The following is a 23,831-nucleotide window of genomic DNA, read 5'->3' as shown; positions in this document are numbered from 1 at the left end:
TGAAAAGCTCAATTTGTTTCACTTATAAATAGCTTAGCTGCCATGTTTGTTACTGTTATGTTTATGAGCTTATGAATTTATGAATTTATGTATATGAAAATTTGACTATGGCTGATGTACCTATATGTGAATATTTATAAAACAGAACCTTTGTCATGCTGGAAAGTGCTGGATTGCTCTCTGGTAAATATAATTCTTCTTTGATTGCACATTTTATAAAAATCCACAGTGTGAAACCGTAAAAATACAGTATTCCTAAGTTTACATATTTAGTTTGTACTCCTTGATTGGTGTAGTCTATAGGAGCAGAGACTTTTGCAGTATTATTTTAAGCCAGAGATTTCTTCTAAACTAAACTTCCGAGATCGCTACTCTCAGAAATTCAAGATGCAAACCAATATATGAAATGACCTTAGGCATTTAGGCCTGACAGTCTGACCTCACTGGGGAATACTGGGGAATACTGGGGAATGTTGTGGAGAGAATCAATTTGAGTACCATCATAAAGCATATTAAGGACAGCTGAATGATCAGATGCAGACAGCATAGGTTTTTGAAGGGTAGGTCCTGCCTGACTAACCTAATCTCTTTATTTGACAAGATGACCCACTTAGTAAACAAGAGAAAGGCTGTGGATGTTGTTTGCCTTGATTTTAGTACATTATTTCACATCATCTCCCATGGTATTCTTCTGGAGAAACTGGCAGCACATGGCTTGGACAGGTGTACCAAGGTTCACTGGGTGAAGAACTGGCTGGATGGCAGGGCTCAAAAAAACACAGTGAATGGAGTTTAATCCAGTTGGTGGATGGGCACCAGTGGTGTTTCCCAGCGCTCAGTATTGGGGCCAATTTTTTTTTAACATTTTTATTAATGATCTGGATTAGGGGGTTGGGTGCACCCTCAGTAAGTTTGCAGACAATACCAAGCTAGGCAGAACTATCGATTTGCTTGAAGGTAGGAAGGGTTTGCAGGGGGATCTGGATAGGCTAGATTGATTGGCCTAGTCCAATCACATGAATTTCAGCAAGGGTGTGCTGGATCCTGCACTTGGGTCATAACAATCCCATGCAGAAGAACAGGCTTTGTCTAGAAAGTTACACAGTGAAGAAAAGGATATGGGGGTGCTTTGACTGAAAGTGAGTCATCAGTGTGCCCAAGTGGCCAAGAAAGCTAATGGTATCCTGGTCTGCATCAGAAATAATGTGGCCAGAAGGATTGGGAAGTAATTGTTCCCTTCTACTTGTCCACTGTGAGACCACACCTCAAGCACTGTATTCAGTTGTAGGCCCCTCATTACAAGAAGGCTATTACGTTGCTTGAGTGTGTAAAGAGAAGAGCAATAAATTTGTTGAAGGGACTACAAAACAAGTCTTGCTAGTTTGCTCCTACTCTGGAGAAGAGGAGGCTGAGAGGAGACCTCATGTCTCTCTACAAGGTTGCAGCAAGGAGGGTTTCAGTCTCTTTTTCTCAAGTGACAAGTGATAAGACACAAGGAAACAGGCTCAAGTTGTGCCCAGGGAGGTTTAGATTGGACATCAGGAAGAATTTTTTCATGGAGACAATGGTCAAACATGAGAAGGGGCTGCCCAGGGAAGCAGTGGGAGCCCCCATCCCTGAGGTATTTAAGTTTAGTGATGGCACTCAGCAGGTGAGGTTGATGGTTGGACTTGGTGATCTTGAAGGTCCTTTCCAACCTGGATTATTATACAATTCTGTGTTTCTATAAACAGTGCCATTCCTGAAAATCTTACAAAGAACAGAAGAGGAACTACAGCAAGATAAGCTGCAAAGTGAGGTTGTGAGCCGAGTAGGGACTGGCTCCTCAACCAGAATCTGTTTTCAAAACTTTTAAGTAATTTCTGTGGAGTCTGGGAGCAATCCCTCTGAAAGAGGTGGAATTGCACAGCTGCAGCATCGGTGTCTGATCAGCAAGGACTTCACTGGAAGTATCAAGGGGAAATCTGAAGACACTGGTTGCTCTACCCAAATGGGGAAATGCATTGAGGGAAAAGTTCATATTAATGTTACTGACTCAGCTGCCAAGGTGAGCTTAGTTTTAAGCATCACAACAAGTTGTTACAAGCTATTGTTTAATGAGATGTGGAAAAAAAAAAATGCCACTGATAACTGGAACAGTGATGGAGATTAGAGCGACACCTGGGTGTGCTAAAAGCTGTGTTCTGCTTCAGTGTTGTTTTGTTGATAAAAAAAATAATCCAGCTGATCAAAAATGTTTGAATCAGAATGGGGATTTGGTGTAGTTGTTTCTCAGCAAAACTCAGCCAGCATAACAGTATTGCGAAATTTAATGAGGTATTGCTTTCTCAGGAAATTAAATATTTGCAGAAAAAAGTTTCCACTTTACAGGTGGGACTAGGTTGTTCTCATCCAGATGCTTTATATAAATGGTACACTTTTCTGGTGCATGGGGGGAGGGTCAAAATAATTTTAAAAAATCATCATAATACAGTTAATTAATATTCACAGTTTTCAGCTGGTGTTCTAACTCCTCATATGGCAGTGGGACATTCTGCTAAGTGCTGTGAAATGACGGCAGTTGTGATAAATGTAACTTAGATATTAAAATACTTTAGGCAGCAATGGTATTCCAGCTGATAAAGCACCTGTTTAAAAACTGGTTTTATTTAGAGTTTCTAAGACAGGTAAACAACCAAAGGAGTCCATCAAACACACTACAGGTAATAAAGTGGTTAATAGGTGTGTCACAGCTTGCTATACTTCAATATATTTCTCTTATTTCCTTCAATAATATTTAGTATATAGTATAAAGCATCCTTTTATAGTGAGTCCCCTTTAAATGTATGGGCATTTGAGGAGCACATAATAGTGCTCAGGTTTTTTTCACCTGAAACATGATCTGCTTATATGAAATAAAGCCAGCTTAGAAAAAAATGCTATGAGACAAAATCAGTAAAATAGTAAAACTTAAAATATTCAAAATCTTCTAGAATATTTTTAGGATTCTTAATATTGCATTATACATTTACCATAGATCACTCTTAGTGGAAAGTGTATATGTGTGAGATATTGCTGATAAAGCTAAAAAACAAGTTATGGAGTTATGGTTATATGGAAATATTGGATGTAGATAATAATACTAATGGGAGGAAAGTAAGAAAAGGCTCTGTTTAAAAAGGTGTTTTCTTTCTCACTAAAAAGACTCCATTCCTGTGCCTTACCTCTGACCATCAAGAGTAAGGCAAGTAGCAGAGAGATTGCTATTACTACAGAATAATGAAAAGAATGTTTTGCTCTCTGTATGATATTCTAGGAAAAAGATCAGAAACCTGGAAACATCCTATTCTTGCACCCACTGCATCACAGTTGCATTAAGCAAGGGACAGAATTTTTTCAGTGGTTTGGTTTGGTAGTGCTCATCATTTGGAAAGGTTTCTATTTGGTAAGTTAAAAAGCACGTATATACTAGGTTCCTGTTAGGAAAATACAGGGCACTGAAAAAAAAAAATAAAAAGAATGGATCTGGTGTAATATTAGGTGCTTACAGTAGTTTTAAAGAACCTGGTCAAAGGGTGATACTCAGTCAACCAAAAATCACATCTTATTTGTGGGGAAAAAAAAAAAAAAAATAGCATATGCTATAGAGGTCCCTTCTCTTCCCGAAGGAAGGCACTGCAAGGTATTGTGACACGTCTGCTGTTTTTTCAAGGCAATTTATTTAAAAAATGAAGAATAATATCTCGCAGAAATAGTAATGCTGCCTTGTCAATGTGCTTCTTGCTGCTACTGCTTCCTCATTTTTGCTGTTATAGTTGTAGTGGTAAAATGGTGCATCTGTTTTTAAACTGTTTTAATCTGTTTTTAAACTTAGTGAAAACTTTTATTTCCATCCTTTATTTGATTCAGGTGATACAATGTAATGCATCATGGTGGTCCAGTTGCCTGAAATATTGCTCCTTAACCCTTCCAGCAAAGACTTAAAAACTGGATCTCCTCTTGCTCATTTCATACTGAAATCCCTGAATATCTTCTGGAAAACACATTTATAGAAGCAAAGCATATGTTCTCAAAGCCTTCAGCAGCAGGCCTGAACATCTTCTGAAATTCTGATAGCTCCCCAGAAATTCAGTTCCTGATTATCCTCTAAAGCAAATGGACAGAGGGGTCCTATGCCACAGAACAGTTCTTTTTTTAGCATATGACTCTTTCTATGAATTTATTTAAAAAGCAGTAATGTTTGTTTATTTATTTTTTTTCCTTTAAAAGTGAATTAATGAAGCCAGGGATTTTTATAATGGGTATACACTGGCTGACATTTTGAGTTCCTGCAACAGTTTCTGAGTTATTTTAGAGGTTTCTATACTCATGCCTTTATTTCATTAGTATTCATCCTAAAGAAACAGAAGTGGAAGTAACTAGCTGTTACTAGAAAGATATGAAACCTTAAAAGAATGCGAAGATTTCATTTTGTGAGAGACAAGGCTCTCCAAAAAGGATATAATACTCCTTCCTCTGTGAATTAGTTCTCACATCTGCAGCTGCAAGACTATACAAAGAAAATTATTTTAGCTTTAGGATTTAAATACGGTGATTTTATGACGCAGAATCGATGTCCTGAGTAATCAGGATGGAGGGATGAAGCAGTCATCACCAATGTGAGCTATAACTTAAAATATTTTAGTTCATGCTCTTCTAATCATATAAATCGTTTATATTTTGTTGTTAATAGCATACCTGTTCTATGAGAGTTATCTCACACCTCAGCTGTTGCAGCGTGAGGACTCTTCTAAGAACTTTATTCTGTTTAAACAAGTGATGAGTAAAATTCCTCACAATTACTGATTTTTGATTATTATTTCTCCAGGGAGGAGAAGGCTATAAGAAGATAAATTGAAAATAACTGGAAAAAAACATTGGCTTTCCTCTTTATTTTATGAAATTGCTTTGTTAGGTATTTTTTGCTTCTTTTTTTTTTTTCTTAAAAAATGTCCTCAATATGCTCGTAAAATAGAGGATATATATTTTTAATTTTAGTTTGGCTTTATGCTTGCAACCTAGAGCCAGTGCCTTATACAGCACGGTTTTGCAAGCTGCCATTTTTCTTTAATGCAAAAGTATGCCATCATGTTTCAATAGATTCAGTGCCTTCAAAGTAGTTTCTGCTAAAGTTATGCTTTTTCTTTTTAAATCACAGTTGATCGCCAGCTCTCTAAATTCCCATTTCTTGTCCTTCTGAAATACTATTTATATGCTATTATTTTTCCCCTCCATTTAGAGTTGCCATAATAAACTTAGAATGTTATATTCAAGTTAATATTTTCTGCAGTGTTCATGAAGAAGTAGTGCTGTAACTCAAGAATATCGTATCTCATATCGTATGCTTCTACATTATATGCTGCTCTGGTGTAATATTAACTGAGAATAGAAATAGCACAAAAAGCAACAAGACAAGGCAATGGAAGGACAGAAGGAAAAGCTGCTTTTAGGCTCTTTTGTGTTTGAGTGTATTTGGAGCAGCAATACACAAAAGGATGCTCTGAATTTCACTTGTTCTGTTGATGCCAATAGCCGAAAATTGCTGGAGTAGTATATGGTCTAGCCATATACAAGAAATTATAGCCATATACATAAATTAAATGGTAAAGTGGAACCTGAAATCCAGATTTCATTCAGATACGATGAAATAGGTCTTTTATGTTACTTCTCTTTCTCTTCTGCTGCTGATGGCTCCGTGTTGTCTTGCTCTTAGCTAATCGGCTACCAAAGACCTATATCTTTAACACCAAACCATCTTGAGGGAATCATCATTGTTCACTTTCTGTTATGCAATACTACAGACACTCACAATGAATTTGACTTCTGCTTGTTCCTATCAAAGCCAATAGCAAAATTACAATCAGGAAAATGCCTTGGTTTAACATAAGACGTTCTTTTCTCCAAATATCTGTATGAAATATAATTACTCTGCACATGGCATGTTCTGAATATCATTGTTGGTTATTGCTTTGTGCTATGGGAAATTTTTAAAAATAAAATATTTATTTCCTAGCTTACTTTAATAACATTTAACTAATGGGCACTGAGAGAGGGCATCACTTAAGAGATGATAGCTTTCTGCCCTTTCTATCTTACCTGTGCTTTCAGCATGTCAATCTGCCAGATCTGCCAGAGTGCACTGTTTTTGTCAGAACTCTCTTCCAGGCTGCTGGGACTAAGGAAAGCTGTTGAAATCACAGCTGCACTGCTTTTAGAGTTTCTGTGACTTGAATGGTCACAAAATAAATGCCAAGGGGGAAAAAAAAGAAAAAAAAAAAAAAAAAAAGAATTGTTATTATTGTTAGTTTTGATATTCTATTTATTTGTTTATTAGCTAATTGGAAAGAAATAAGTGCTTTGACTTATGTTGTTTCTTCTGTCATCTGAGGGAAAAAAAGGAAAAGGGATGACTCCCATCTCTAGACAAAAACAAATAGTTTGACATATCTTTTTAAGATTTACCTCAGCTCATTTCCTCTAGCTTTACACAAGTTGGATAAAAATGACACAGCTTGTTCACACTGAATCACAGTGAATTCCCTTTCAGGGGGAATGCAAAAGAACATCAATCGCATCCCTCAATGAATTACAACCATTGTTTTTGATTTCCTAGTGAGTAATTGAAGGCTTTTACAACTAGAAGAAATAATTTATAGAGCCATGAAAAAAAGAATTAACTTTTCTGAGTGCTTCATTGATGTTTTAAGGCATCTACTTTATTCCAATTAAATTTATATAATCTAAAATCACTGAACTTCTTTATTTTAATGAATAAATTATGGAGTAAAATAATTTGTTTAGCCTGTGTGAACTGCCTTGTTTCCACATATTTTATCTTTCTAATCTCTGAAAGGAAAGGAAGAATTCAAAATTCTATTAAGCTCAATGCAGACAGAAACCTCCCAGTGCCTTCAGAGGCTGCACAGAAGCCTGTCTTTGGGAAGGAGTCTAGGAGTTTTCCTGCTGGGTTAGACCTATATCCATCTAATAAACTGTTCTACCACTTACAGTGTCTACTACCTTAAAAGAAGGCATAGAAACATTCAGGACATCTGGTATATCTGTCCCCTAAGTTATTTTTATTTTATTATTTTTTGCAATGCTTAGAGAATTTCTCAAACTCACAATAAGCCTTAATTATCTACATATATCATAAAATCTGTTCTGTTTTTGTGTTTTTGTTTTGTTTTGTTTGTTTGTTTTTTTCCATACAGTGTGCATGTTTCTCATCTGAGAATAGTAGGATTTTATTTCCAATTCAGATCAATATATATTGATTTATCTTTTGAGAATACCTGGCTAAGTAAAGATAAATGAAAGGTAAATGAATCTAATGAAATCTGAAGTGACATTCTTAATAGCCATAAATCATTTTAAAAATATATAATACAATCTTTATTCATGGGAAAAAAATCTGTCTGGACACTGAACATGGAGATGGTAAGGCCATCAGTTAAATAACAGTGACCAGAACAGGTCCCTGTTACCATGTCAGCAATAATCATCATGTCTCTTGAGCTAGCTCAGGATGGGATCCACTAAGATGAGAATTCCGAACTTGTTCAAGATGCTTAGTTTTTACCAAGTTGATCTCAAATTATCCTATTCAAGATGAATTTTTATACCATAATAACATTGTGTCTGAGCCCTGAAATATTTTAGATAGGCAAGGTTTTTTATTTCTATTTGATGAATCACGCAAGGGTTCACCGTGAAATATGAGAAAACTGAACTAAATCCTGTGAAACTAAAGGAAGCATTAAGTTGCCATTCTTCAGAAAATAATCAAAAGGTCTGTTTGGGGCAGATGAAATACTGATTAAGAAATACCCAAATCTTAGGATAATTGGAAATAGAAAAATCATTTATCAAAATGATCAAAAATCATTTATCAATTATCAATTTTTTTCTAGTCAATCTTTTATGTCTCAGCTTAAGTTTCCTCACTAAAACATAAAATAAATTCACAATCCTAAACTACAATAGTGAATTGGTAGCCTGCAAAATTCCTTACTAGAAAAGTATAAGTATTAGGTACTTTTTCTGGTAGAACTTTACAACTTCACCTTACCAGCAGGCGTTGAACACATAATGATTGAACATACATTTAAACTGAAAAATTCTTTCGTGTGTGTAAGCTTAACTTTCTTACTGATCATTTTCAAAACTCTGCTGATTTTTTACTTCCACGAGTGTATAAGAGAAACTTTTGCTGTAAAGATGACAGGAGAAAGATAGGGAGGTTTTAACACATTTTTTCTGGTAATTCAGCCATGATGGAAAAACATTCCCCTCATATGATAATCTTCTAAATCTACAACTAGCTATAATCATGCTTTTATTTGGTCTAAGAAACATCTTTAACTTGGTGGACTTGGCAGTTTTAGGTGAAAGATTGGACCAGATGGTCTTAGAGGTCTTTTTCCAATCTAAATGATTCTGTAATTGCATGTCATTCAGCAGATTGTCTTTGCTATTTCAGAGAGAAAGTATCACAGCATTCCTAAATTTGGAGTCACCGTATTTCAGTAGTTCAGTTTATCCTTTTAAGTTGTTCTGGGAATGTATAGTGAAAGGTTAAGTTCTGTATTAAAGAAACTCAGGAGACCTTACATTTTAGATAAAATGTCTGCAGTCTTGAATCTTACTAGTTAAGTTTAACGCAAAACTATAATTTCAAATTGCTTTCAGAATAAACCATTGTAATTTCTTCTTTACAACTGCTGGAAAGATTTCATCTTCATGTCTTCAAGTGTTAGAAGAAACCTCTTAATCATTGCCGGAGAGCTAATTAAGCTAACGTAATATTTTCACTTTTATATGGCATCTACTATTACTATCTGGTTGTAGCATAAAATAACTTCAAAGTCCTCTAAAGAATAATTCCAATTACTATTTCATCGAAAGCTTAAATCTGAATAGCAAATGGTTCCAGAAATGCTTTCAATGCATGAATAAAAAATAGAACATCATTTAAAAGGTATAAGTTCTAAAAGCTGTGTTTCATCCCTGAATATATTAATGAGATCTATTATCTTTTCTGAAGTTTGTTCATTGGTGACAGCAAAGAAATTAAAAAAAAAAAATGGAAAATCTGTAGTCAGCTTAAATAACTCATTTTATTAAACTGAGGAGTACATTTTTGCCACCCACAACCCGCCCTCCTCCTCCACTTCCCAGCAAAATACACATACGCAAGACTAATTCCCATGTTACATATAATTGTAATGTTCCTTGAATGACAGAAGTTTTACCAAGTCCAAGATTTTTTTTCTATCTTTGAAGGATATTATCTACAGCTTGAACAGAATTTGGTCCTCAAATATATATAAGGAAGTGCAATGACAGGATGACTCTGAGGTCTGTATCAGAGATAGAAGTATAAAAACAAAGCAGCTGATGCAGCTGCTTTTTGCAGCTTTTGTGCAGTGAAGAGCACTAGCACAGCTCAAAGGAGACTAAGGCTGTAGTGCAAAAATTTGTTATAGTAATCTAAGACATATCTGACATCAAAATGCATGGTCCAATTATACTTCATAACAATTTTTAACAGCAAGACATCCCTGCCTTTTCTCTGAACAGTCCAGAACTGGAGCATATCTGACTACACAATGAAAGCCAAGCAGGCATAAAACATGGTTCAGGATTGGATTTTTGATATTTCGTTGGTTTGGGTTGGGTTTTTATAAGGGTTAGTTTTATTACCATTTATCTCCTCATTTCCCTAGCTCATCATGTGTGCAAAGAAACTGGCTGGGAGAGTCAAAGTAAGGGCTGAGCTATACTACCACACTCATCCTGAATGCCATAGACTTCGTGTTCTATGTGTTTAGCTCTTAAATAATACTCATGTGATAAAATTGGCTGTGAAAAAATGAGAATTTGTACATTAGCTATCTATTTGGAGTGCTGTAAATCCTTCTCTCCACACCTTTTCCCATGTCAAGCAGTGTAAACTATACTGCTTGCTGTTTGTTTGTTTTTTTAATCAAAGTTGTATTTTACTTGCACTTAACCATGGTGAAAATCATACACACTCCATCCTGTCATATCAAATTTGCTCCCTGGCTTCAGACCTCATGTACTGAGTTTCATTTTATGGCAACTTTTTATAAGGTAGTTATAAATCTTTGTGAATGGAGTGTTTATAATAAAAATACTACCAAGCGAGGAAATATTGGCAACACTAAATATCAACAGAACTATAACAGCAAAAAGATTGGACAGTACTAATCAATCAACCTCCAGCGGCATTTCATTTTCAAAGGCAGTATCCTAACTACATTATACATTTTTGTCAATGAACATTTTTTCCTTCATATAGCTTTACATATATTCTAATATGAAATTAGAATTTTTTTATTTTACTTCACCTCTGTACTATCAATAGATTTCGTGCAGTTTTTTGTAGTTAGTAGTTTTGTTGTTGTTGTTGTTTTGTTTTGTTTTGTTTTTGAATAGTGTATCCAAAGAGAAATACCAACATGGTTTGAAATGCAGTAAGTGTTTACCAGTGAAATATTCTACATCATCAAACTGATATGCAATATCAAAATTTGCATTTTTGCAAAATTTTTGGAATTTTTATCTTCATGCTAAATCCATTACAGATTTAGGGGTTGATTTTTTTATTTTTAACATGTTAACTGATAAGACCCATATTTTGAATGCACATTTAGTTTGGCTTTGATAAAAATGCAATAAAAATATTTTCAGGAAAGGAAAAATTAACAGTGAGCTAACAAATTGGTAAAGTGAGATGATAACACTGCATGTATAGCTACCTATTTTGAATTACTCTGGTAGATGTAATTTTCAAGGATGCAAAAGAAAACTATACTTGAAATTTATTTATGTACAGATATCAACAATCAGTTGACTCATATAGTGACTTGCTACTCTTTCCACACAGGAACCAAAAGCAAACGAAGACAGCCAAGTGACCAACCAGCTTTGCCTACTCAAATACAGCAGAAAATCATTACTTGAGACAAAATAACTGAATCCACACAATTTTAGCTATCATTTGTATTTGTTTTCACTACCTTTATATTCTTCCCACTTTTTTGTTATTCCCCTAGAAAGGTATTTTTTCCCATTGGTTCATTTTGCTTGTTTCTTATGTCCCCATAAGGCAAAGTATTGTAAAGACTAAAATTATTTGATTTTTTTTTTTTTTTTAATTGGAGTTTTCCTTAGCTATTTTTTTAATTTTTACTTTCCTATATGCACTTAGGATCAGAGCATTTTCTTCTTATTTCTTGTCTTTTTTTTCTATCACCTTGTCATTTGTCAGCATTTTTAACCAATTCAAATGTTCTTTAAAGTAAAAGAAATAGTCACCTGGAATAATTTTCCCTCTGCCATTTTCTTATTTCCTTAGTATTGATAACATGGAATGTCTCAGTACTGTGAAGATCCTGTTTAAAATGCTCATTAGGTTTTGAGCTTGAATAGGCATATGAAATTAGCTGCATTTTGTGCAAATAAAAATGCTTAGTCTCTGTTTACTTCTGTGGTAAATGAAATATTTTTACTTGCTTTTGGACAGACACAGAGTTCAGGAACAAAGTTATTATTCTCTCACTTAGTGGTTTATATTAGTTTCTTGTTGACTGAGTCTGTGGCTGAAAGGATGAATTAGGCTGGGGATGCTAGCCACCTTGCACAAAGTGTTCAGCCTTTTCCAGAAACTTTGTTAGGACACTCAAGATCACATTCAAGATCAAGATCATATTCAAGATTTCAGATTTCACCATTAAACTGCACAGATTTCCTCTTGGAAGCTTTTCTTCAAGGTCATGATACCTGTATCTTTCATTATAAAACAAAAGCTCTGTCCATGGTCACTTCTCTACCACACACAAATTGTATCATGTTTGATCTAGAGAAAATCACAGGTCTCCTAATATAACATGCTACTTATGAAAAACAGCTGAATGTTTTCTTTGAGTGATTTAAAACAAAGTGGTTTATCTTCTCTCAAAAAGCAAAATAGCTGAAAACAAAGTATTGCATCTTATCAAAGCATAATTTGAGTTGGAAGATAGCTCTGAAAGCAATTTCATTCTAAGCATGACTAGCTTAGATCAGCTTTGATACATCTTTTATAATTCATAATCAAAGTATCACTGAAAAAAAAAAAAAAAAAAGAAAAAAAAAAAACTTTTACATAGTCTGTGAAAATGAACTCAGAAAACCCTTCTGTCCAAGAGTTTTCATCTGGAAAATTCTATCTGTTTTGAAGCAAAGTTGGACCTTAGCCTAATTCTGTGTTAAGTGAGAACACAATTATGCCTCCTTCAACTCTGTTGGTATAGTTAAGGAGCTGGACTCAGAACTGAGGGAGGGAGGAGGATTTTCTCTTATTGTAAGACTAGCATAGTGCAAAAAGATGGAAAGATGAAATCAATTAATCTCTGTAAAGACCACTGTAGTCTGTATATGGAAGACAACAAGAGAATGCTTAGTATGAGCTTTCTGTCCTTATCTGCATGTTGGCTTAGAGTGCAGGAATAAAAACATTACCACTCTGGTTGGATAACTTCTTTTATTTAATCTCTCTGTGGTTCAGGCATGAAGCCATACAAATATATATTATGAACAGAATAGCACAGGAGTCACAGAGATGAAAAATATATTACTTTCTCCCAAATACGTGTCATATTTTGGCGGCAGGAATAGGGGTAAAAATGGAAAAGATGTGATGCATGTAATGTAATGTAATGTAATGTGACACATGGTCAAGTAGATGGAGATGTTCAATAGTGGGCATATATATATATGACTCCTCCCTTTATAACACATTGAGGCATGGAAAGCTGGTACTATGAATAAAAAGATGAATTATTAGAAAAAATCCCTAGCAGTCAAAGAGTAATAAATTAAAAGTAGAGAGCAAGGTAAACCTACTCATCTTTGTGAAAGATGTTGTTGATGTTCTGATATTTCTACCACAAGAGCTACAGCAGCTTGTGATAGCTTGTGATAGGATTTTAAAGGTAAAATACATTTTAAATGCAATAGGTGAGCAAAGTATTTAAAAGCAATGTTTTGCAACACCCAACTATGATTAAACTATGTAGTAATCAATCTGCCTTCTAGTCGATACATCAGTTTTAGTTATATGATTAACATAGTGTTTTTAAATACTTGCTCTTTTAGGTAGGAGTACAGATGAAAGAATGCTCATTTCTTCTGTACATAATGTTCACAGTCAATTACCTTTATTTGTAAGTATTAAAACAAGTACATGCATTTTCTTGGTTTCAAAATATTGATGTGTAAATGTACTTATCATAAAACACTAGTATTCTTGTGCCAAAATTGCAATATTGAAACCTTAATCCTTAAGATGCAACAATTTTGTAAATTCACTGCCAATTCAGCAGTCTTTTCTGAATGCATAAGTAGAATTTCTTCTTTTCTAGAGTGTGACTTGATAACAATCCCAAAAACTTTTAAGATAAATAATGGACTTTTAGTTCTGGAAAGTGGTAGGATTCTGTAACAAGTATAATCTACTCAGATACTGACTGATCTCAATGATATCCAAAAAGAATTATACATTTCACTTAAAATTCCAACAAAAATTAAAATGCTATTTGAGAATAAAACCAAAATATTTTAATATATAAGGAAGGTTGTTTGTTGGATTTTTTTATATTCACTTTCTTAACATATTTCCTATATATTCTAGGAAATCAATTTAAAATATTTTGATTCAAAATTATTTTTAATTATAAAAAGTAATGCTTAAAATCTGTTTCAAAAATTATGTTTCCAAATACTTATTTTCCCTAAAGATATATATAATGAAATGAAATACAAAATTGTTTTAGAAAGTATAAAAAATGGAGCCCAGCTGTGTTCCCTGGATTTTTAATTCCAAATGCAGTTAAATTCAGGGGAAAATCTGTATGTCTTTATTTGGAGTTGAAATAGACCCACGTTTTCACTTTCAATTAGTATATGAAAATCAATAAGCTGTAATGTAGTTTATGCTATTTTTCAGTTTCCATCTGCTCCCTTCCGTTGCATCTTTCTGTGAGTGACAGCATAATAACTGCTGTACCAATTAATGCCCTTCCAATCCAACTGCATCGTTACTGCAAAATAAATGTTTTGCTTTGTAGCAGTTTGTCGTGCTATGAAACTTTCCTTTAGTTATTCCAATCATCTAACAGCAGAAAAGGAAAAGCTGCTTTGTCATCAATAGCTCAATAGAAGACACTGTATATTCAATACAGAGAGTTGGCAGAATTTTAACCAGTATCAATTTATAAATAGGATAACAGCAATCACTTATTTTCTGCCTTAAATGAAAGTATCCTTTTTTTATGCAATAATAGCCACTTAACTGATTTCAGATTGTAGTAGGGTAGTTGTTGTTGTTGTTGTTGTTGTTGTTTTTGAGAAGCAGAATAAAATGTGGACTCTCTTTCTTTGCAACAAAAGCTCTTAGAAGGATAAAAGCTTCCATTGGAAATAAGCAGTCATAGTAATTTAGTTTCTTGCAGTAAGAGTTTCATTTTTCCTAGAGGACTTTCAGTGCATAGCTACAGTGCCTTTCCCATTTTGTCCTGTCTTAACAAAAATGCTACAAAGAATATTAAAGGCTGAACCATTTCAAGACACACTTCCCCATCAAAACTTTAGTACAATCTGTGGGCTTCCTCTGGTAAAAATAGGAGCTGTCACTGCTATTGGAAACGTCCTTAGAGAACTTAAATCTAGATTAAAGGCTGATATTAGCTTTGTGAACTTTTCTATCTGAGGGACCACATTCATTGTCTGGTCAGATTTGTGTGAGCAAACAACATAGAACTAAGTCCTTCTTGCTATCATTTCATTCCCGAAACATAATAGCTAATTTGTTTCATTTGGTTTCATTCACCTCCTCATGTTTTCATTCACCTCCTGATGTTTTATCCTTTGTAGATAAAACATCATCTCAGTTTCACTGTTTTCCGGACTGTTTTCTTTATTGTGAGCACCAGAATTTTCCAATTAATACTTATAAAAAATAAAAGACTGTTTTACAGTACAGCAAGTGTTTCACCAGCTTGGTCAGCTTGCACTGACTGATTCATCAAAGTTTCTATTCAAAAACCATGTTTGTCTATAACATTTACAATCGTAGAGCTTTCGTCCTCATGAAGTCTCAGAGGACTCCCAAAACACAAATTTCCAAAATATCTGAATATCCAGTTGGCTTTAATTTAATGACTTTAATTTAGTGCTCATAATATCGGGAATGGAAATGCTAAGTTTTATTTTGAAAAATAAAGTTTATTATTATTAGCTAGAAAAGTAATATGTAGAAAAGTAATGTAGAAGTAATGTTTAAAAAAAAAAAAAAAAAAAAAAAAAAAAAAACTACATTAGAAAACATCATTTTGTTTGTAAAGTCATCTGCTCAGGGGTTAGGAAATCCCAGATGAAGTCTTGATGTGCAGCTGCAAAATACTGCTTCTTTATTTTATCTAGTGACTATCTAATGTGAGGTGCTTAAAAGGATCTGCAACAGAAGCTGATACACAGTAGTCTCTGGTCCAATTAACTTTTAATCACTGTAATGTAAGAATGTACGCATACATGAGATCTTACAGTAGAAAAGCTTAGCCACAGGGTTTCGAAAGTGATCCTGCATCAGAGACCTGAGTAGCCTGATGGCAATATAATTTGCCATCATATTTGCTTACTATTTGCTCACAGGTCCTCATTCCCTAGACAAACAATCTGGCACTAAAGCCAGTTGGAAAAGTCCTGTCATCTCTTCCCTTTGGTGACTTGTTTCTGCTCCTCAGCTGTGCAAGTGCAAAAAATTTTAGGGCTCTCTGGCAAGCCAAGTGGCCAAAATGCTTAATTTTACAAAGCAGTCTTTCAGACAGTTGTAGTGGCACAACTGAGAGATATTGAACAGTGGTGTGGGCAGAGAAGAGGAAGGGAACATTTTCAGCTTAGTTTTCCGCTACAGAAAGTGTAATGACAAACCCTACCCAGAGAGAGGAGAATTTTAACACAGGACTTGTATATCATAAATGAGTGCTTTAACCAGAGAATACCAGATGAGATAGTCCCTTGACTTCTTTTATTTGAAAAGAAATTTGACCTTTTTTGTTTGTTTGTTTTAGAAAAAAAGGGTTTGCACATGTATTTTGGTTAAGAATTTGAATTCTGAATCCCAGAGAGAGAAACATCTCCAAGTAAGCAAAGCAGCAGTAAGGGAGTTTTTAAAGCTTATCCCTGGATCCCCTCCCCCCCCCCCGTCTCATTTAGCTGAGTACTGCAAGTTTCCTCTTAGAAGTTGTGATCGATCTACTTATATGTACATCAGTCATTGCTGTTACTAGGAAACCATTGAGTATTTCCTCTAAAGAATTGTTATAAATAAGCACCATATCAAGAAATAAGATTCTTGTGTATACTGCCTCTGCTTCCAATATAATTAAGACCAGAAAAAATCTAATTTTGCTGTAATTTGACAGGTTACATTAAATTATCTTTATGAATCATTCATACTTAATTGCTTGGGACTACAGTTTCATTGCATTCTGTGATCCTGAGAGTAAATTTAAATAAGGGATGAAGTAGACTGAATAATGCTTAACAAGGTCCTGTCCTAGAAGACAAAAAAATACATTGCATAGGTATGCCACAGGGGAAAATAAATAAATAAATAAATACATAAATTAAATAAATAAATAAAATTCTGATGGTGTCTTCAGGTTACAAAGTGTGTGGTAATCAAATTCCTCTTATGCTGACTTCAGAACAATAGAGAAGAGTTAGGCTATTATTCTTGAAAATGGCTTTCCATTAAAGAGATGGAAAATCCACAATAAATAAATCCACAAAAAAGGAGTTCTTCTTCTTCCCTCTTAATAAGATCCCAAAATTACAGAGAAAATATTATTCAACCTTAGAATATATTATTCAAGCTTAGAAACCTGTGGGATTTAAATTCTTTACCACAAAATTCTTACTGCTGACGTAAAGCATGACTGTGGAGACTCTCCAGGTTAAGGCTCCATGATGTTGATCAGCCATATCAGTATTAAAATGATCTTTAGTAGGAATGCAAATAAAAGAAATGATTGTGATTGAGAATTTCTAGTGCCTAATAATAATAATAATAATAAATGATAATAAAAAAAGATGAACAAACTCCTAATTTTGGAAAGTTATAGACTTGGAAGTCTTAAGCAAACTTGAAAGCCGTTGAAGCATTTCATTTTTTAACCACCATTATTTTTCATTGATTTTATTTAAATGTTAAAATATGTTTTGTTTTGTTTTGATTTGTTTTAAAAAAAAGAGATGAAAATAAATATTTTGCCATTCTTTCCAAAGTCAGAAATTCTTTATCATCCATAGCTTTCTTGTTTCATTTGAACTGAGATCTATTCTTTTCATTATTATATCCATATAGTGATGTCTTACTGTTTGACTTGAGCCTAGACCCAGTGTCTTTAATCTTTTGTCTCTGCTGAGTGTGTCTTTTAATCTTTTGGATCTCTGATTGTTTCTATCTCTCACTACATGTTGTAGCAGTCAGGGAAGGAGACACCCTTATTAACCCTTTTTCTTACAGAATGTCTGAATCCTATTATGTGATTTAGCAGCTTAAAAATTTCTTTTAAGGAACAGTAAGGAATGTGCTAGCAGCTGAGGCATATGTCTAGGAAATGGAAGACCTGAATTCAGTTTACTTTTTAACCTTAATAAGTTCAAATTTATCTTTGTATTCTAAGAGACTGCCTTAATAACTTATCTAGAAATTAGTGGGAGTACTCTTCATTTCTGTACTGAAGCTGCAATATTCTATGGCAGCAAATTCAAAATTGGCTATATGACAGACAGTGAATGATATAAATAGACCTGAGTTAAGGGAACTCCTTTGGTTAGCAAGTGTTTTTACTCTTGCTCATTGTCACAGGGTCTGTTTCTGTGTTCTACACTTTTTGGATAAGATAAATAATGAGAATGGAGGAAAATGTCACATTGACATATTTTATTTATCTTTACTAGTAAGAAAGAAAACAACAAAGATATAGCTAAACACATGGCTGGATTAAAAGTTACCTATGGCCCTTAAAAATATATGATTCTAATTTCTGAATAAAAAGAAAACAAGATAATACATCCTTAGAAGGAATGACAGATTTGGAACACAAAATTAAAACCTACTACTACTACTACTAAAATCATGCTACTTTATATGTTTAGGTTTGCATGAAACTTAATATAACTTAATATAATGGTTAAAAATTACTTGAAGTACAGCTTTTAAGACTATTCTCAATGTATTATCGGCCTTTTCAGTGCTTTTACTTTGCAGGTCAGACCTCACAACCACCACACATTTTAATTGTTCAGTACAAAAGCTTCTCAAAGCAGAAAACAGTTAAAATTGGCATCTTAGTCAAGTTTTGATAGCCAATGTCAACTTACTCCACAGAATGAACAGTAAAATCAAACATACAAAATTCATTCTGCTTGGTCATGCTCTGAAAAGGATTTTATGGCCATTAACATGCCCTTGGGAATTCAGTCTGTAGTTTTATTGTTTCCAGTGTCACTGAGATGTACCTTTTATTCTGTTTTTAATTTAGTTTTTATTCCTCTCTTGGTCCCAGTATTGCTCTTATAGACTTGTCTTCAGAGAAACTGTGATTTTTTTGCACGAAGCAGTCAGTAACATGTTTTAGTCAAACTTTTCATGTTACAACAATTAAGACAAAGTTTTAGCAAGTCTGGTAACAGCATTCTTACTTCCAGTACTACTAGGGCAATCTAGAAAATTGCTAACCATTTTGAAACCTTTCAACATAAGCAGAATTCTTCAGTGTATAAGTGCATATTCTGTTAAAGGTATTCTTAATTAGTACTGTGCTCAACAGAAAAATACTATTTTGCTTTCCTACTTATAATACATGTATTAAATATTGTTTTAAAAAGCATTTTCCAAAACCATTTTAAAACTAAGCTTCAATATGCATTTCCAAAATCTGGAGAATATACTTTACATGAAGTTACACCTGTTTAGCTACTAATTAGGTCTCAATTTCAAGAGGGAATTTTGAAATGGGCAAATGATCAGGGTACAAAATAAAGTTGTGGGAGTTAGCTAAGTTTTGCCATTGGGTTTTTAATAGCTTTTCATGAATGATTTCCCATCTCCCTGACTGTGAGTGAACAAGCCATGACTATGTGAAATTCACAAGACCACCTGAGATCTTATATCCTCTTCCTACTAGTCTTCTGCCAGATGGCCCTATTCCATTTCCAATTAACTTTTACCAGTTAAGTAGGGCATCCGATAAATAAGAAGTGGGTTAGTTCTTCATCAGCTCTAAGAAATATAAGAGACTTACAGAGTATCAAATATATAGACGTAGATTTGCAATTCAAAAATAAAATCCAAGCCTAAATAACATACTTGTTGGGTCTGGGAATTCTCTGCCTCAGCTGGATATATGTCACCTGCTTATGCCTCAGGTGCAGGCAAAACCCTCCTTTCTAGCCACGGAAAAGCACAATGGGGTAGGTCTGCTCCCAAAGCACCCTGGCACTACTAGGAGCAGCAGAATACCCAGGGAATACCATGATTTTGTGCTGGGGCAGCACAGTTGTGGCTCACCTGGTGCCTCAGACCAGTGTGTTGAACTTCAGTGAGCCTCTCACACATCCCTTTTCCCCCCTGCAGGTCACGGCCTGGGCTCTGCAAAGGTGTCCCGGGCACAGACATTTCCCAGCTACCCCTCAGAGCAGGGCGAAGAGCACCAGCAGTCCCTTTCGCTGGCCAGCAGCTACACCTTCAGCTACAGCTCGGGCCTCGTGCAATGACAGCCGGGGACAGCCGGCCGAGAGAGACAGTCAAGCCTGGAACCTGCCGCCAGGGCCAGGGAGCAGCGTGTGCCCTCCGCACCCACAACTCGCCATGAAAACTGAAGCCTACCAGCTCCAGCCTGACCACCGCGTAGATGGGAACCTGGAGAGGCGGCTTCCCTGAAGCAGAGGCTAAGTCTTTATTTATTTTGCCGTTCCTTCTGTTAATATGTTTAGGAAGGAGGGGGAGGGGTGGGAGGGCGGGGGGGCAAGCATTCGTGTTGTAAGACAGTGGTTAAAACAAATGAAACTGTGTTGGTGTGAAGGTTTCTGCATGACCAGAGAAGGTCCTGTCACAGGGCTCTGTCACAATGACACATTCAACATTGGGGTCTTCCTACCCATCTCCATCAGCAGGTTGGCCCATCCTAACTGGCGACATGTTTAGGTCACTGCTGCAGCCCACTAACTCCAGCTGGATTCACTGAAATGTTGCCAATGGAACAAGCAGCATAAGCACTGCAGGTGTTGCCTTCAGAGCCAAGCAGGGTTGCTAATTGCCATAGAGGGCCTGGTGTTTTTTAGAGTCAGACTCCAAATAGCAGCAAGTTAATGCTGTTTGTTGAGAACAGAATCTAATGTGTTAATATAAGGTTATTGCCTAGTACATTTCTTAAATTCTTTAAATTCCTGGGGCACAAATTCAGCAATTATTAATATGCACATACGTCTCATGAATGCCCACAGGAGCTGCGAATGTTCATGTGAGCAGCAAAGTCTCATCCTTAGAACTACCAAGAAGCCTTCTAATTTGCAATTGATTTAAGTATCCATGCTTGCAAGAATAACTTTAAAAAGCAGGAAAACTCTTCTTCAAAATAATAAGCGTGGGCTGCATCCCTGGCTGGCAATCCCTTGTTCCATGATTGGACCAGTTATGGTCCAGAAGTTGAGCTCTGGTCTTTTTTTCTCTATGTTCAGCTTTCCTTTGAATTTTCTCTGTTTCCTTCTCAGCTTTCTGTTTTAGATGCACATCGTATCTTGTATGATCACATATCAAGCATCAGTTTACTTTGGAAAGGATGATGAGTACATCTCAATGGAAATTTCTGTCTTTGGAAGACATCTTTCAAAATTCAATTGTTATAGGTGTGTTTGTGATCAGTAACAAGGGAGTAAGTTGGAAGGCATACCAGTGGGTAGGGAACAAGTTTTACCTATCCTGAATATTTGGATTTTTGTAAGTGATATCAAGTATTTATGTACGTCTCATGATACCCTGAAATGTGTGAAAATGTGGGGAGAAAAATCTTCTCTTTTGCTATCATACAAGCAGGCCTTGCATTCTATTCCCAGGATGAAACTGATTGCCATGATTACTAGAGGAATTCTTCTCATTAGTTGTTTCTCAGGACAGGCTGGAAGCATATCAAGGAGGAGACACAGACTCTTTTCCAATTAAACAATCAGTTTTATGTACTACAATTTAACTGAAAAAGTGCTGTTTGATTGTTTTATATATACACATATCTATATATATGTATTAAAAAGTATGGAAGAAACTTCTGCTTTTAATTAAACGTTTACTAGTACATCATGTCCAGCTTTTCTCCAACCATTTTACAGGCTGAGAGACTTTGCAGACACAGCTTTCTACACCTCAGTGAACAGCTGCTGAATAAAAAGGCTTTGTGATCCACTTGAATGAAACACTTCCACCCCACCACAATCAGCTTTATTTTTCCTCTTTTTTTCCTGTCTCATTCACTACCTCTTCTCCTTCTCACAGTGCTGCCATACTCAGGAATAGAATGACTTCCTGTGGAGAATATTTTGATGAGCTAAAATGAAAACCTGCTCTCCCACGCTGTGAGGGAGCTATACCTACAGTGCTCTCTGAGCTGAGCTGTACCCATCAAGGAAGTTTCATTCATGCTTTCATATAAAAAATAAAAACATGGTTGATATTTTGCTTTGATAAAATTCCGGTTTGCAAATGTTATATGCAAAATATGATAAAAATATATATAATGCTGGTGTAATTCTGTTAATCAAGGGACCTTTACCAAAGAGCTTTTTTTGAAGAACTTACTAATTATTTTTATTTCTATGCAAATGAGATTCTTTCACTTGCCCTATTTTTTTTTTCCTTAAAATTTCTTAGATTAAGTTTCCAGTATGTTCTGCAGTTTTCTATTGCATGTCCATTTAACTGTTTCCCTCTGTGACTTGAATACTAGTCATTTAATGCTTTTATATTCTTCATAGCCCCAAAACAGGCAAAAGGCAAAATAGGAGAATTATCAGAACTGCTTTGAGGACACAGTGCCCATACAGTTTAAGAATCTTTTCAGAATCTAAATCCTAAAGTGAGTGCTTTAGCTGTGTTTAGATAGAAAGCATAAGGTCTATATAGTGCACTCTTTCCATTATCTGGGGAAAGGCCACTGTCTGTCAAAGAAGGTTTCATCTTTTTCTGTAGTGCCTAAATATTAATAAATAAATAAATAAATAAATAGAAATAAAAATAAAAATGGATTGGCCATTTAGAATTTTACTAAATATTTTGCTTTCATTATTTAATGCAACTATCTTCTCAATTCATACATTTATAAATACTTGTGAAATTGTATCTTGTAGCAACAGAAAATGAACTCCAGGGCAAAGCTCAAGAATGCTATCAACAAAAAGCAAAACTGAGCTATTGGGAACTTATGTCTTGCAGACAGTAAACACAAGCACACTGGAAGTTGAAGATAAAGATACATCTTCACAGTGTACTGCAACACAGTCATAGAAAACTGGGCGCCAGAAGCACAAAGGTACTACATGTCCAGTGGAGTTTGCCATTTCTGCCACTCCAGAACAGCAGATAATACCGTTGTAAAATTTGTGCATTTGTGTAGCTTCCAAAAATGTTCTTCAGAAAAGCTCCATGAGAACCACACAGGCACTAGGTCAACAGTTTGCCAGAAAATTGTTTTCATGGAGTTGCTTTGATTCCTGGTGTATGCCTCTCAATAACCTAAGTAATTCCCCACTGAGACAACTTTGTACAGCTCCTAGTGGTTCTGCCAGAAAGAAATCTCTCTTTTGGCGAACGTGGTAGAGCTGCCTGCCTAGACACTACAAGGGGCTTTCAATAGGCCCTGGGGCTCCGCTGGTCCCTGTTCAAGTCTCGGCTACCTTCAAGTGAAGGCACACAGGTAATATGTTTATTCCTGACCCAAGAAGAGCTCTCTGATTTCAGCCAATGAGCTGGGAAGAGCAGGAGGGCAACAAAATGTCTTCAGTGGTAACCAGATGCAACTGGTGAAAAGGGAACTTAACATTAAAAAGGGAACTTAACCATAAAATTATAAAATTGATGTAAGGCTATTGTTTTCATTTCAGTTCTGAGGAAGTGTGATGAATATATAGCTGTAATATGATCTAATTTTTTTTTTAAAAAAACAACCCTTGATACAAATACATTCATTCCTTTAAAAAAATAAAATAAAATTATATATATATAACACACACCATTGCTGATATAGTTACTAATAACTCTTAACTGACTATTATAGATTGATGCATACTGGTACTTTTGATTCTGAAATCACTCGGTGCAGAAAAGGAGAAATTGAAGGAGACCAGTAATAAATCATAATATGGTTTAAGGTACTTGAGTAATCCCATTTTTTAAATGGCTACATTTTATTATTACTAGTTTGAATCATCAGTGAGTGTGCTCCTTTGGAACAAATTTTCTTGCCTATGTAAAGGAAAAAGTAAGAAGAATATCTTATAACATGGAGTTTGCTGCCTTACTGTTCAGGCTCTACTTTGTTCAGGCTCTACTTTCTGTGGTAGGCTTTAACTCCAGCTGCTCACATGTATTTGGTTCATGCAAAATTCTTTTTTTTTTCCCCTTTTTTTTTTTCCCTAAAGCTAGCAAGTAAAGCTTAGAAATGTATTGACAAACCAAAGAAGTTTACTAG

General features: G+C 35.1%; 1 protein-coding gene across 2 annotated transcripts in view; it reads left to right on the top strand.

Moving 5' to 3' along the window:
- DOK6 (docking protein 6) overlaps positions 1-23,510 on the top strand; it is a 245,595-nt gene extending 222,085 nt beyond the window's left edge. The window contains exons 8-9 of one of the 2 annotated variants that reach the window (XM_032182086.1): positions 19,730-21,000; positions 22,492-23,510. In XM_032182086.1, coding sequence (XP_032037977.1) covers positions 19,730-19,869 — 140 coding nt within the window. In that variant the 3' untranslated portion in view covers positions 19,870-21,000; positions 22,492-23,510. Of the gene's footprint in view, positions 1-19,729; positions 22,221-22,491 lie in introns of both variants that reach the window. The other variant, XM_032182085.1, reaches the window with a different exon arrangement.
- The last annotated feature ends 321 nt before the right edge of the window (positions 23,511-23,831 follow it).

Source organism: Aythya fuligula, chromosome 2 (assembly GCF_009819795.1).
Source record: "Aythya fuligula isolate bAytFul2 chromosome 2, bAytFul2.pri, whole genome shotgun sequence".
In the NCBI taxonomy this organism is placed as follows: Eukaryota; Metazoa; Chordata; class Aves; order Anseriformes; family Anatidae; genus Aythya; species Aythya fuligula.
The sequence above is the reverse complement of the archived record's forward strand: the minus strand, read 5'-3'. Positions and strand labels throughout refer to the sequence as shown.